The sequence below is a fragment of the Eubalaena glacialis genome, chromosome 10, assembly GCF_028564815.1.
Source record: "Eubalaena glacialis isolate mEubGla1 chromosome 10, mEubGla1.1.hap2.+ XY, whole genome shotgun sequence".
NCBI lineage: Eukaryota > Metazoa > Chordata > Mammalia > Artiodactyla > Balaenidae > Eubalaena > Eubalaena glacialis.
In genome coordinates this window covers 14,925,637-14,938,077 of record NC_083725.1, presented here as the reverse complement: position 1 = coordinate 14,938,077, position 12,441 = coordinate 14,925,637, and the positions used below count along the sequence as shown (strand labels likewise).

At 47.4% G+C, this 12,441-nt stretch overlaps 1 protein-coding gene across 4 annotated transcripts in view; it reads right to left on the bottom strand.

Annotated features, from left to right (window-relative positions):
* Positions 1 to 1,325: 1,325 nt before the first annotated feature.
* FXYD6 (FXYD domain containing ion transport regulator 6) overlaps positions 1,326 to 12,441 on the bottom strand; it is a 32,608-nt gene continuing 21,492 nt past the window's right edge. For 2 of the 4 annotated variants that reach the window (XM_061203603.1, XM_061203600.1), the window contains 7 exons: positions 7,075 to 7,137; positions 6,442 to 6,480; positions 6,247 to 6,321; positions 5,598 to 5,634; positions 4,756 to 4,805; positions 4,163 to 4,213; positions 1,326 to 2,562 (listed from right to left, as the gene is read on the bottom strand). In XM_061203603.1, the coding sequence (XP_061059586.1) occupies positions 4,185 to 4,213; positions 4,756 to 4,805; positions 5,598 to 5,634; positions 6,247 to 6,321; positions 6,442 to 6,480; positions 7,075 to 7,132 (288 nt within the window). In that variant the 5' untranslated portion in view covers positions 7,133 to 7,137 and the 3' untranslated portion in view covers positions 1,326 to 2,562; positions 4,163 to 4,184. The remainder of the gene's footprint in view (positions 2,563 to 4,162; positions 4,214 to 4,755; positions 4,806 to 5,597; positions 5,635 to 6,246; positions 6,322 to 6,441; positions 6,481 to 7,074; positions 7,138 to 12,441) is intronic. The other 2 variants (XM_061203601.1, XM_061203602.1) reach the window with 1 other exon arrangement.

Sequence of the window (12,441 nt, the reverse complement as noted above, 5' to 3'; positions counted from 1 at the left end):
CCAGCCTTTCTCTGAAATTGCTGCAAAGCCTACAAATTCCCTGACACATAGCGAGTGTTCCAGGATTGGGGGGGTCATTAGCTTATTCCCGAAGTCTAAGCATGACCAGAGATGTCTTAACCACCATGATCTCTGGGTTGACAATGCTGAGCTTGGTCTCAACTATAAGCCTCAGTCTTTTCAAGGACCTGGGGGACTGAGGGCACAAGCAGTGGAGAAGGAGGACAGGCAACACGGATGTCCCAGGGGTGGCCAGGCGTGAGTGGCTGGACCCCCAAGTCCCTCAGGACCCATGCCTTGTGAGTCTGCAGCTCCAAACAACTCAAAAGAATCGAGGCAGACCCTATGACGACTTTTTTGAGAACGTAAGGTGTTGCAGGCATTCTTAGGTCAGAACAAGACATAGCCCTTGCCCTCTAGGATTTGGGTCTCACGATAAAGACACATAAAACATGTAGAGGTGGGGGCCACACATGGGCGTCCTCCAAGGGAATCAGCTCACAGCTGTATTTGTTTGCCCAACAGTACTTTTTAAAAAGCTGAATTGGAATGTCTTTGGGAGGATGCTCTAGGTGACCCCAGGTCCCTATGCCCCCCATCTGTTGTGTCACAACCAGATGGACATTATCCAACGGGCCTCTACAGTTGGGATCCAAGGCACAGAGCATTAAACATGAAGATAAAGGCAGGAACCAGTGTGACTGGAGCACAGAAAGAAGGGACTCATCTACTTTAAGTCCAAGAAGGCTTCACACAGGAGGGGGTACTTGGGTTTAGAGAAAGATGAAAGGGTAAAAGGGCTTTGATCATAACCCAAGTAACCTACCCACACCCCTCTTTGTCAAGTCCTTAGGTAGTGGCCCCAGACTTGACCAAAGGGACAGGTGAGAACTTTTCCTTCCAGGCCAGCAAGCCCTCAGTCAAGCCATCGTGATTCCCTTCTCTCCAGGGCATGTGGGAGGCACAGGTCCAGCTATGGGGTGGAGCCTGAACCCACTGACCGGGGCGGAATCAGGAGGAGGAAGGGGCGAGGAGGAGGGGTGCGGGTAAAGGAGGGGAGAGGAAGGGGAGGCACGAGGAGAAGCAGGGGAGGAGCTAAGTGGTCAAGCAGTGGAAATAAACACACCCCCGGAAATAAACCCACCACCAGAAGTAAACACACCCCGGAAATAAACAAACCCCCGGAAATAAAACACCTCCCGGCTGGCCCTGAAGCTGTCACCTCCTCCTTCTGACCAAGGACACGGTCCCTTTAGCCCTTCAAGCACCACAGGCCCTACAAATATGCAGGTTCTTTCACAGAAAGGAAAGCACCTCAGAGCCACTAGGAAACAAGTGGTATTTTATTCCTTTCGTCGTTGTTGAGGAGAGATCACGACACAGAGAACAGCAGTCCTGGTCACAGCGGCACGGTTTGGTTAGTTTCCACGAGAACACGATGAGTGGGAGGGGCGGGGTCTGATTTTCCACTCTCTTCACCAGCTTCGACCTCGTGCCGTTCCCCCTGCAGCAGGGCTGCGCGGAGCCCTGCCGGGTCCCTAACCCGCAGCACAGCCGCTGCACTTGCCGTTCTGGCCAGTGACAGGCGAGCAGAGGGTGCAGGCGCCCCCGCTGCTGCCTGGCCAATGGGATGTGGACAGAGAAGCAAAGGACCCCTGCTCTCCCAGCTGCCCCTCCCCAGAGCACTGGCCCCAGCTGAATGCACCCCTTCAGCCATCACCTGCCAGAGCCCCAGGTCAGGGACAGGAGTCTGAGTCCAGACGAGCTGGGCTAGAGATGGGTGTCTTGGGAGCAGGGAAGGCTGGAGAAGGGGGTAGGGTTCCAGAGCCCACGGGGTTATTGCTGAGAAGATATGCAAGGGGCACGTTCCCCAGGGGCAGAGTGAGGTGGGGCAGATGGGCACCAGGGAAGGGGTGTAGCTGCCCGAGGGCAAAGCGGGCTCATCAGCTCCTTGCTGGGAACCTCCCACTGCCAAGGGACCTCAGAACAGAGTTGGTCCAGGGACAAATGTGGAAGCAAGGTTCTTATAAAAGGAGTGAAGACGGGCCATGTAGAAGGATCACGAAGGTGATGTAAACCTTCCCAAGTCCCAAGCCAATCAGAGACTCCCGCCCGTGCCCAACCCCTCCATTCACCCCTAAATCAAGAGAAGGAACTGGTCTCTTAGGGACAAAGCAGACTCCCAGGAGTGGAAGGTGATGGGGCCATGGAGAGCAGAGACGAGCTGACAGCCACATGGCTGAGCTCCTGCCCAGGAAAGTGGGGCCAGGTTCACTAAAATACAGTGTCATCCACGAACAAGCAGCCACGAAGACCACAGTCATCAGACACACACACACACACACACACACAGACACACGTCACAGGAGGTGGACGAGACCACAGGCTGCAGAGGGGCAGGGGTTGCATCATTAAGTTGAGGACAGGTGTCGAGGGGTTGGGGAGAGGGCAGGGGACACACAAGTTCTTGACTTCTCCTGGGGAAAGATCTGTTGCTGAAGTGGCCGGTTTTCTTAAGCATCAGCATTTGCATCTAAAGGTTCAAGCAGCTGCCTTCACGTTCTGGAGGTTGAAGTGAGAGAGAATTTAAATTAAAACGAAATTCTGGCTTCCTTTCAAAACTCTTTACCTGCTCGTCTCCCAGCCATTAATTAGGACAGACCCTCTGCCCACGGAAACTCCCACGATGAGACCCACTCTAAGTGCCTTGTTCTCAGTAAATCAAGGAGGACGAGCCTGAGAAGCAGGGCCAGGAGATGAAGGTGGAGGAGGGCGTGGAGCTCAGGAGAGGGGCTCTCTCAGGGGGATGGAACCTGGTAGATGTGGAAAGGAAATTGTTAAACCCGGGGTTTCTATCTCAGGACACCTCCAAGAATTGCTCACAGCCCTGAGACTCAGGAAAACAGGGTTTCCGAGGAAGTTCTAGTAAAACAAACAAACAAAAAAGACAACTGCTGGCTCAAGGCTCCCTCCCTGGAGCCTTCCCACACTGCTCCCCAGATTCCGAGCTGCCAGCTGCCACGACATAGACAGAACACCGAGCTGCAGCTGGGATGCCTGCCTCCTGGATTGGATCTATGGCCACGTCAAACTGAGGCATCCTCAACCTTCCCGAGGCCCAGCTAGAGGATAGGAGGTAATGAGCCCCGTTCTGCCCACCCTTAGGAAAGAATTCAAATGTTCCACAAGTACCCTGTGTTATTACCATGACGGTAAAAGCTGGTGTATCAGGGATTTTACATCCAGAAATCTCCTTTAACTTACGATTTAGGATAAAGTATATCCCTTATTTGTGTGGAAAAGAAGGCAGAAGTGAGCTGATAGAAGACTGATCCCCGCCACGCCCCAGTATACGCCAGGGTATGTCATAAAGGGAGACGGGCAGGAGCAGAGGGGTGTAGTGAAATGCAGCACTCAACTACAAAGCCCTGAGCTCGAGTTCCAGCCGGTTACTTACTATATGTATGGCTACTCTCTCTGACCTCAGTTTCTTCATCTATAAAATGGGGCTAAACCCTACCTGTCCTTCTTACATCTTCTGGCAGGCTTGAGTGAGTTTGTGTTTGTGGCAGCATCTTGAAAACTGTAAAGCATTTAAGTTATTACTTTCCTGCATTACTGTTGATATAATGAACAATGGAAACGGATACTAAATAGAACTAAAAACAGTGCCCCTTAACATCAAGAACTGATAATGCTGGTATGGGGGGGGTCATATACTATTCTCCCTACTTTTGTGTAGGGTTGGAAAGTTTAAAAATAAAATGTTAACTTTAAAAAGCGGCCTGAAGGTACTCTCTGAATCATCACTGAAAGCCATTGTCTTTATGCTACCTTGGTATTAGGAGTATTTCATAGACTCTAATTCTCTCCCAAGTCATGCCCACGTGGTAGCTAGGATGGCCCCCTATCAACTTGACCGCTGGCTTGTATGGAAGTTCTATTTCCCGACTGCTCATCCCGTGTGTGTGTGTGGTACCCCTGGGAGGTTTCAATCCGTCTGTCTCATCACCCTTCAGACACGAGCCTCGTCAGAGCACAGCTCATAATAAAAGCTGTGCGCGTTGCAAAAGCTAGCCCAATTCTTCCCTGATGACTCCTCGGCCAGACTTCAGTCAGAACAGTGATGGTGACAGGAAGATGCAGGCAGACAGCATCTTACCTTTGTGCCTGAGGGCTGCACTTCAGTTCTCTGCTTTCTGGGGCTCCGTTGCTGGAAAGAGAACCAGAATGGAGGGTAGTGAATGAACCCCTCACCCCAGCGGGCCACCTCCTGCAGCAGCCGTGACTGTACCTGTCTCTGGGGGAGCCTGACCCGCACAGCAAAGGTGACTCATGTGGATTTCGAGTCAGACAGACCTGGGGCAGATCCTTGTCCTGTTATTCACTTGTTAGAGAACCTGGCACGTTCCTTAACTTTTCTGAGTCCCTTGGTTGTAAAATGTGGAGAGTCATGCCTACCTCATGGGGCTGTGCGCCCATTAAATGAGAAGTGAAGCACTTTGTATCATGCCAAACACTAAGCGGATTCCCTGTAAATAGCAGCCGTCAGGAGCAGCAGCCTGTTGGTGGAGGTGAGGGAGTGATGCAGAGCAGAGGCCCTGGGGACCCCCCACTCTGGCACTATGGAAGCACGTCTGACCGGGCAGCTCTCAAGAGACGATGGCACCTGGCAACCGTCCCCCACCCTCAAGCTGTAGGAGAACCCTTGCCCATTCCCTCCATCCCACCTGGGTGGGTGGTCCTGACACTTACCATTTGCAGTGACGAGGTTCTCCACCTGGGCCTCCTCGTCCCCTGGAGCCCTGCAAGAGGATGAAAGGCAAGCCCGTCAGAGGTCTCCAGGGCAAACCCAGAGAGCATCGCCACTCACATTGCCCTCACTCTCCAGGGCCCTGGGATCCGTCTCCTCCAAGTCATGGTGGATCATTCTCCACCATGGGGCTCATGGGGCGGGGGAGGCCAGGGCCAAAGGGGATGTAGTCAGGGGAACTTACAGGCACCCTTCAATGTCGGCCCCTGAGAGAGCTAAGTACTGGGAAGGGATGGCCTAGGGCTGCATGGGGCATCGGGTTGTGTCCTGCCACAGACTTTGGACTCCTGAGGTCCAGCGCTGCCCTGGGTCACCATGGTGGGCTAATGGGTTGTGCCCTTAGGTGGAGGTAGAGGGTGGGCGAAAGGAAGCCCAGGATTCCACAAAGCTCAAAGAACCTCATGAGCAGGTGACCACAGGGCAGTGTCACAAGTCCTGAAGAGAGGAGACAGATCTCAAGAGAGGCCCGGAGGCCCTCTGTTTCCCTTCTCCCAAGCCCAACTCAAGGGCCTCCAGACAAGGATCCAGCATCTTCTCCCCCTTCCCCCACCTCACACATACATCAGAAAAAAGAAGGATGGGCTAACCCTTGATGTTTTGACCTCTCCTTTGCCCCAAAGGCTACCTGACAATCCTCAAAACTTCTACCTCTACCCCAACACACACAGCCTGTTTCTGAGGCAAGAATCCAAAAGCACACTCATTTGGGGTCACACACCACAGGTCCCTCCCTGTCCCCTCTTAGCGTCATCACCCCAGATGTCCACAGCCATGGCATCCTTACCGCGGCTTCTGGTTAAAACTGCACTTGCATCTGCGACCTGAAAGGCAAAGAAACCATCCAAGGTCAGTGTCCTGGCTTAGCCACAGCAGGGCTGCCCGGTGAGTCTGTGGGACTGTGCGAACAGCAGCCCCGACTCCTGGGCACTGCACGGTTTGCACAGCTGCATGCGGCGATCCCTGGTTGGAGCAGGGCTCTTCGGAGGCCAAGGTTCAACCGTCAGCAGCTTGGATGGCTACAGCACCACCGTCTGCTTGACCATGTAAACGCAGACAGCTGCGTGCAGCCCAGGCTCACGAGGGGAAACATACGCAGGGGCACGCCCCTCGGAGCACTCTAAGGACAGCCCCTGTCTCCTCTCTCCTGTGACTCCCCCACCCGCGCCCTGATGGGTACAGCACCGGGACAGCCACCTCCGCCCCTTCGTATCTGTGCTTGTTTTCATCGAGCACTTATTTTGTTCATTCTTCACTGTTTCACTGAGCACCTATTATGTGCCCAGCAGTGTACTAGGCCCTGGAGATAACTAGGAAGACAGACAGGCTCCTTCCCTCTCCAGGAAAGAGAACTGCCAGTCTCTTACACTGTTCGCCACTCACTTCACAGCTGCAGACGTTGCCCTTAGAGTGAACAAAGGAACAAACAAACTTACTTAGGATAAGCAGGATCCCCACCGAGAAGAGGACCACAGCAAACACCAATCCCCCGATCCTCAGGGTCTGGTAGTCTGCCAACGGAACAAGAGTGAGAGATGGAAGAGGGGAAGGGCCAGGGAGAGCGTGTCCATCCCTCCCCTGGATGGGGCTGTGCCTCCCTCTCCCCACCCAGGGTTGCCGTCCCTGCTCACCATAATGAAAAGGGTCCTTTTCTTTCTCCTGCTCAGCTGCTAGAAAAACAAACAGGTGTGGACAAGAGGGAGACAGCTACACATCCTGATTCCCAAATATCCTACCTTGTCTTACAGGCCTCACTCCCCACAAAGGAATTCCTGGGAAACAGGGCCCATGAAGCAGAGATGCCCAGAGAAGCACGGAAGGGTGGGCTTGCCTGCCAGGGCCAGCCTGGAAGCCAAAGGCAGGTGCAGCTCAGAGCACCAATCAGAGTCTGCATTCGCAGCATCCACATTTATTGCTCCTTTTTATCTTACGTCATCATCAAAAGGCAGGGTCTATTTTCCTCTTGTTATAGGTGGGGAAACCGAGACCACGTTAGGACATGTGACTTGCACAAGCTAGAGACTGATGTGCAAGTCTGACTCCCAAAGTTCAGGTTAAAAGTCTACAGGGACCTGGTGGGCTTGAGGGCTGGAGCCCGTGGGGAGAGGTGGGCAGGCTGGAATAGGGGCTGTGTTAGCTGCTGCCTTCCAGGACTTTCTTTGCTGACTAAAGGCGGGACAGCTGGTCAGACATGTAGAATCTGAGAGCCCCCCAACCCTAGTGTCCCAAAGGGCCTGGACCTTCCACCAGAAAGGGGTACTTACCATTGGCCAGGACCGCCGGGGCCAGCAGGCCACACAGGAAGAGCAGCACCACCTCCATGGCGTCTGGGGACGGAGGGAGGGAAATGACTCTCTGGGTAGGAGACTCCCCACTCTAACCCTCAGCCCGGCGAGGGCCCCAATCGGATTCCCACCCCGACTCTGAGCTCTCTCCACACGGTGTGAGGTCGGACAACAAAGCCAAAGCAGCTGACATTTATAGACTCCTTACAGAGTGCTCTGCACGCATGAGTTCAATTACGACAGAATCAGTTCAACTAGCAGGCACTGTGACTGGCCCATTTTGCAGGTGAAAAGACTGAGCTTAAGGAGGTGAAAGGACACTCATGGTAGCGAGCGGCACAGTCTGGATCCCAACGCAGCTCAGGAACGCCTCTGCCCGGCTGCCTCTCTGGTGCCAAAGCCATAAAACCCCAAGGGCTTGGGAGATCACCTCACCTGTGTCCTCCTCTCTGGGCCACCTAGAGACGTGGCCATCTCTAGCTCATTAAGATGTCTGGAACTTCCTGGCCTGGTTCCCTACAACCGAGACCCAGTGGCGGAAGTTCTTCTTTCTATCAGATTAAATGGGGCAGGTAAGCCAATGACCCCCTACTCCAGCCAGGGGTTGGGGAGGAAGGCCTGCTGTTTCCTGGACTCTTTAGAGTAAAACCTGAAATGCTGACAGCTCTCCATCAAGGTACCCCACACGCTCTCACCTCCAAAGTGCCCAGGTCAACTCTTCCTATAGACTTTAGCTCATAATCCTCCAGATAGGTGGTTTGATTAAACAAAGGGAGCACGGAGACAGGCTCTCTGAGCATCGGCGCCCTGGCCTCTCCTTCCCCAGAAGGGGCCTGAGATTTCTGCTCATGAGCTCAAGCCCCTGGTCTCTGGGGTCAGTGGCCCCTGGATGGAGGCAGAGGGCAGGGCCAGTTGGTCCCTCCCAGGGATGGATTTCGGTGCAGTTATACACACCTCATTCCTGCGCTTAATTAAAGGAGTGTGGTAAAGAGCCAGCGAGGAAAGGGGAATGAAACCCGAAACACGAAAGCCCAAGGCTGCTTGCTCTTTCTTAGTTGAGACTGGCAGCGGCCTAACCCCCTGCACACTGTCTAGGGGCCAGGACCATGCTTGCTCTGTCGGTTCACGCCCTATTCCGTTCCGCCCCGCAGCCGGCAGCCCCCAGCTGCCCTTCACCTCCCAGCCAGCAGAGGTCAGAACAGTTCCATCCAGAGTCAGGCCAAGGCACAGACCCAGAACTCTGGACTCCCAATTCAAAGAGCATTTCTCACAAGGCAGTCATTTGCCTTGAATGCTACTTCATTTAATATTTGTATTTCTTTTAAGTTTCATATTACATTTTATATGTACAAAAATATATGTAACACACATGTAATGAAACATAAAGGAAACACCCATTAAATAACTTAAGAACTAGAACTTTATACGAATTGCTACATTTACTTCTATTTTCCTCCAACCCATCCCTCTGCCTTACTCCCAGAAGTAAACAGTACCCTGAATATATATTTTTAATCAGTCCCTTGCTCTTCTTAAAAAAAAATTTAAATTAAGATACCATTCACATACCATGAAATTCATCCTTTTAAAATGTACGATTCAATGATTGTTAGTATATTCACAAAACTGTGCAACCATCAGCACTAAGAAACATTTCATCATCTCAAAAAGAAAGCTGGTACCCACTGGCAGTCATTTCCCATTTTTCCTTTCTCCCAGTCCCTGACAACCACTAATCTACTTTCTGTCACTATGGATTTGCCTACTCTGGACATTTCATATAAAAGTATCATAAAATACATGTCCTTTTGCATCGTTTTTCTCACTTAGCATAAGGTTTCCAAGGTTCATCCATACTGTAGCATGTATCAGTACTTTTTTATGGCTGAATAATATTCCATTGTATGGATATATATACCTTGCTCTTCTTTTTAAAAATATATTTATCACATATATATCTAAATAATACATTGTTTGGTGGAGATTTTTGAGCTCTATATTACTGTTTATTTTTCTGGGACTGGCTTGGTTGTTATTGTTCAACATTACATTTCTAAGATTCATTCATAAACATAGTTCATTCATTTTCATTGTTGTGTAATATTCCATTGTGCAGGTAAACATTATCATGTATTGGTCCATTCTCCTATCAATGGATATCTCCCTACCCCCAATTTTGTGCTATTATAAATAATGCAGTTTTTTTAAACATATTTGTGTTTGTTGCCCAGCACACACAGGCAAGACTTCCAAGGGCACTGTTTTTCAAATCTTTTCACTATCACTTTCACATGAAATATTTTTTACATTGGAATCCGGTGCAAATGATGGCCTCTGATATTTTCTATTCTACTTTGTTTCTTTTTTTAAAAAAGTGGCTAAGTCAATTAATGGCTAGATCCATTAATTAATTTTTTTCTTTTTTTTTTTTTAGCTGCGTTGGGTCTTCATTGCTGTGCGCGGGCTTTCTCTAGTTGTGGTGAGTGGGGGCTACTCTTCATTGTGGTGCACAGGCTTCTCATTGCAGTGGCTTCTCTTGTTGTGGAGCACAGGCTCCAGGTGCACGAGCTTCAGTAGTTGCAGCTCATGGGCTCAGTAGTTGTGGCGTGTGGGCTCAGCAGTTGTGGCTTGTGGGCTCTAGAGCACAGGCTCAGTATTTGTGGAGCAGGGGCTTAGTTGCTCCATGGCATGTGGGATCTTCCCGGACCAGGGCTAGAACCCATGTCCCCTGTATTGGCAGGTGGATTCTCAACCACTGCGCCACCAGGGAAGTCCCTAGACCTGTTAATTAATTAATGGGTCGCCCTGCAGTTTGAAAACTTATGTTCTAGAGATAAGCCTAGGAGTGAGGTTGTTGGGTTGTATAGCATACAAATTGTCAACTTTATGGAATAATTTCAAATTGTTTTCCAAAGTGACCACCCCCAATTTAAAATCCCACCAGCTGCATATGACTGTTACCATTACTCAACATCCTTATCAATACTTGATATTATCAGACTGCTTAATTTCTGCCATTCTAGAGGTGTAAAATATGGTCTTAATTTGATTACTTAGTAATGGAGATGGGCTTCTGATTATTTATTTGCATTTCTTGTTTCTTCATCAGTGATGTGCCTTTCATGTCTTTTGCTAATTTTTCAAATGGGTTGACATTATTATTATTCACTTATTATTCTTGATACTAAATCTTTGTCATTAACTATTACAAATATCTCTTCCCAATTAATGCCTTGCCTTTTTACTTTTTTATTGTCTCTCAATGAACAGAATTTCTTAATTCTAATGTAATTGAATGCAATGATCTTTGTGTTTTGTTTAAAGATATTCCTTGTCACCCTGAGTCAAAGAATTTTCTTCTAAACATCTTAAAGTTTTGTCTTTTACATTTAAATCTGTATTCCGTCCAGAATTAATGTTTATGGAAGGCATGAGGTCGGGATCTAATTCTTGCTTTTTCCATCTGACAACCGGTTGTCCTGGCACCATCTGCGACATCTTCCCTCATGATGTGCACAGCCACTTGTGTCCTGTATCTGGTTTCTATTCAGGTGTGGGTCTGTTTCTGGGCTTTCTCTTTGGATCTCCTGGTCAGTTTGTCTATACCTGCAACAAAATCAGTGTCTCAATTACTACAGCTTTACGGTAATCTCCCCATGTGGTGGGAGAAGCTTCCTCTTCTTTTTCTCCTTTCTTCTCTGCCTCTCTTGCCTCTTCCTTCAGGAATGTCTTTGCTATTCTTGGTCTTTTGCTCTTATATATAAATTCTGGAATCAGCCTGTCAAATTCATCTAAAATCGTTGGGATTTTCATTGGAACTGCAATGCATCTATCTATAGAACGATATGGGGACAATTGACATTTTTGTGATCTTGAGTCTCCTCTCTATAAATAAATCTTTTCATTTGTTTAGGTCCTTTCAATGTATTTTAATAAAGTTTTAATAAATGCTTTCATCTAAGTCTTGCACATCTTCTGTTAGATATACTGCTAGGTACCTTATAATTTTTATTGCTATTTTAAGTGCTATCTCTTGTGTGTGTTTTCTAATTTTTGCTGGTATGGAGAAAGGCAATTGATTTGTATACGCTGATCTTAAATTCAATAATCTTGCTAAATTCTCCTTCTATTTCTAATAATTTACATATAGATTCTTTAGGGTTTTCTGTGGACTTATCATCTGTAAATGATACAGGATTGCTTCTTCTTTTCCAACACTTACACTGTTTATTTCTATTTCTTGTCATACTGTACTGCTAGAACTTATAGTAAAATATAGAATAGAAGCAGTGATAATAGACATTGACACACATACAGTCTTATCACCAATTTTTTTATTTGTGTGTGTGCTTACTTTTAATTTTTCCCCAGCTTACTGTGATGTGACATTATAACATTGTGTAAGTTTAAGGTGTACAATGTGACAATTTGATACATGCATATATTGCAAAATATCACCACAATAAAATTAGTTAACACCTCCATCACCTCACATAATTACCTTTTGTTTGTGTGTGGTGAGAATGGATAACGAAAATGTGATATATGTGTGTGCGTGTGTGTGTGTGTATAATGGGATAAAAAATTAAATTACTAATTTTAAATAGATTTCTTCTAATGCTTTAGAAGTTCCCCTCTAATCCTGGGTTTCCAAGATGTTTCTGTTTTATATTAATTATGAACAAGTATTCTACATCTATGTTTTTTAACCTTTAATCTATTAACGAAGTAAATTGTATGTACAGATTATCTAATGTTAAATCATCCTTGTATTTCTGGGATGAAACCACTGTATTATCTTTTTAATAAACTGATTGATTTGGTTTGCTGATATTTTGTTTACAATTTTTGCATTTATGTGCGTGAGTGAGATTGGGCTGCAATTTTTATTTTATTGTATTTACCTTGTCTGGTTTTGGTATCATGGTAGTACTGGCCTCACAGAACAAGTATTTCCTCTCTTGCTATTCCCTGGAAGAGTCTGCAGAAGATTGGAATAGTCTGTTCTTTGAATGTTTGGTAGAACTAAACTGTAAAATCATCTGACTTAGTATTTTCTTTGTGGGATGATTTTAACTGGCCTATTCGACTAGTTAATGGCTATGACACTCTTAAGATTTCTATTTCTTCTTGTATATAGTTAGTGAGTTATAATCTTTATAGAAATTTGCCCTTTTCTGCTTTCAAATTTATTGTCATAAAATTGTTTATAGTATTTTCTAGTTATCATTAGAAATCATTCATTTCTGTTGGATCTGTAGTTATGTCCTTTTTTCATTCTTAATATTCTTTATTTGTGACAACTCCTTTCTTGATTGGTGTCACTAGAAATTTAACTATTTTATT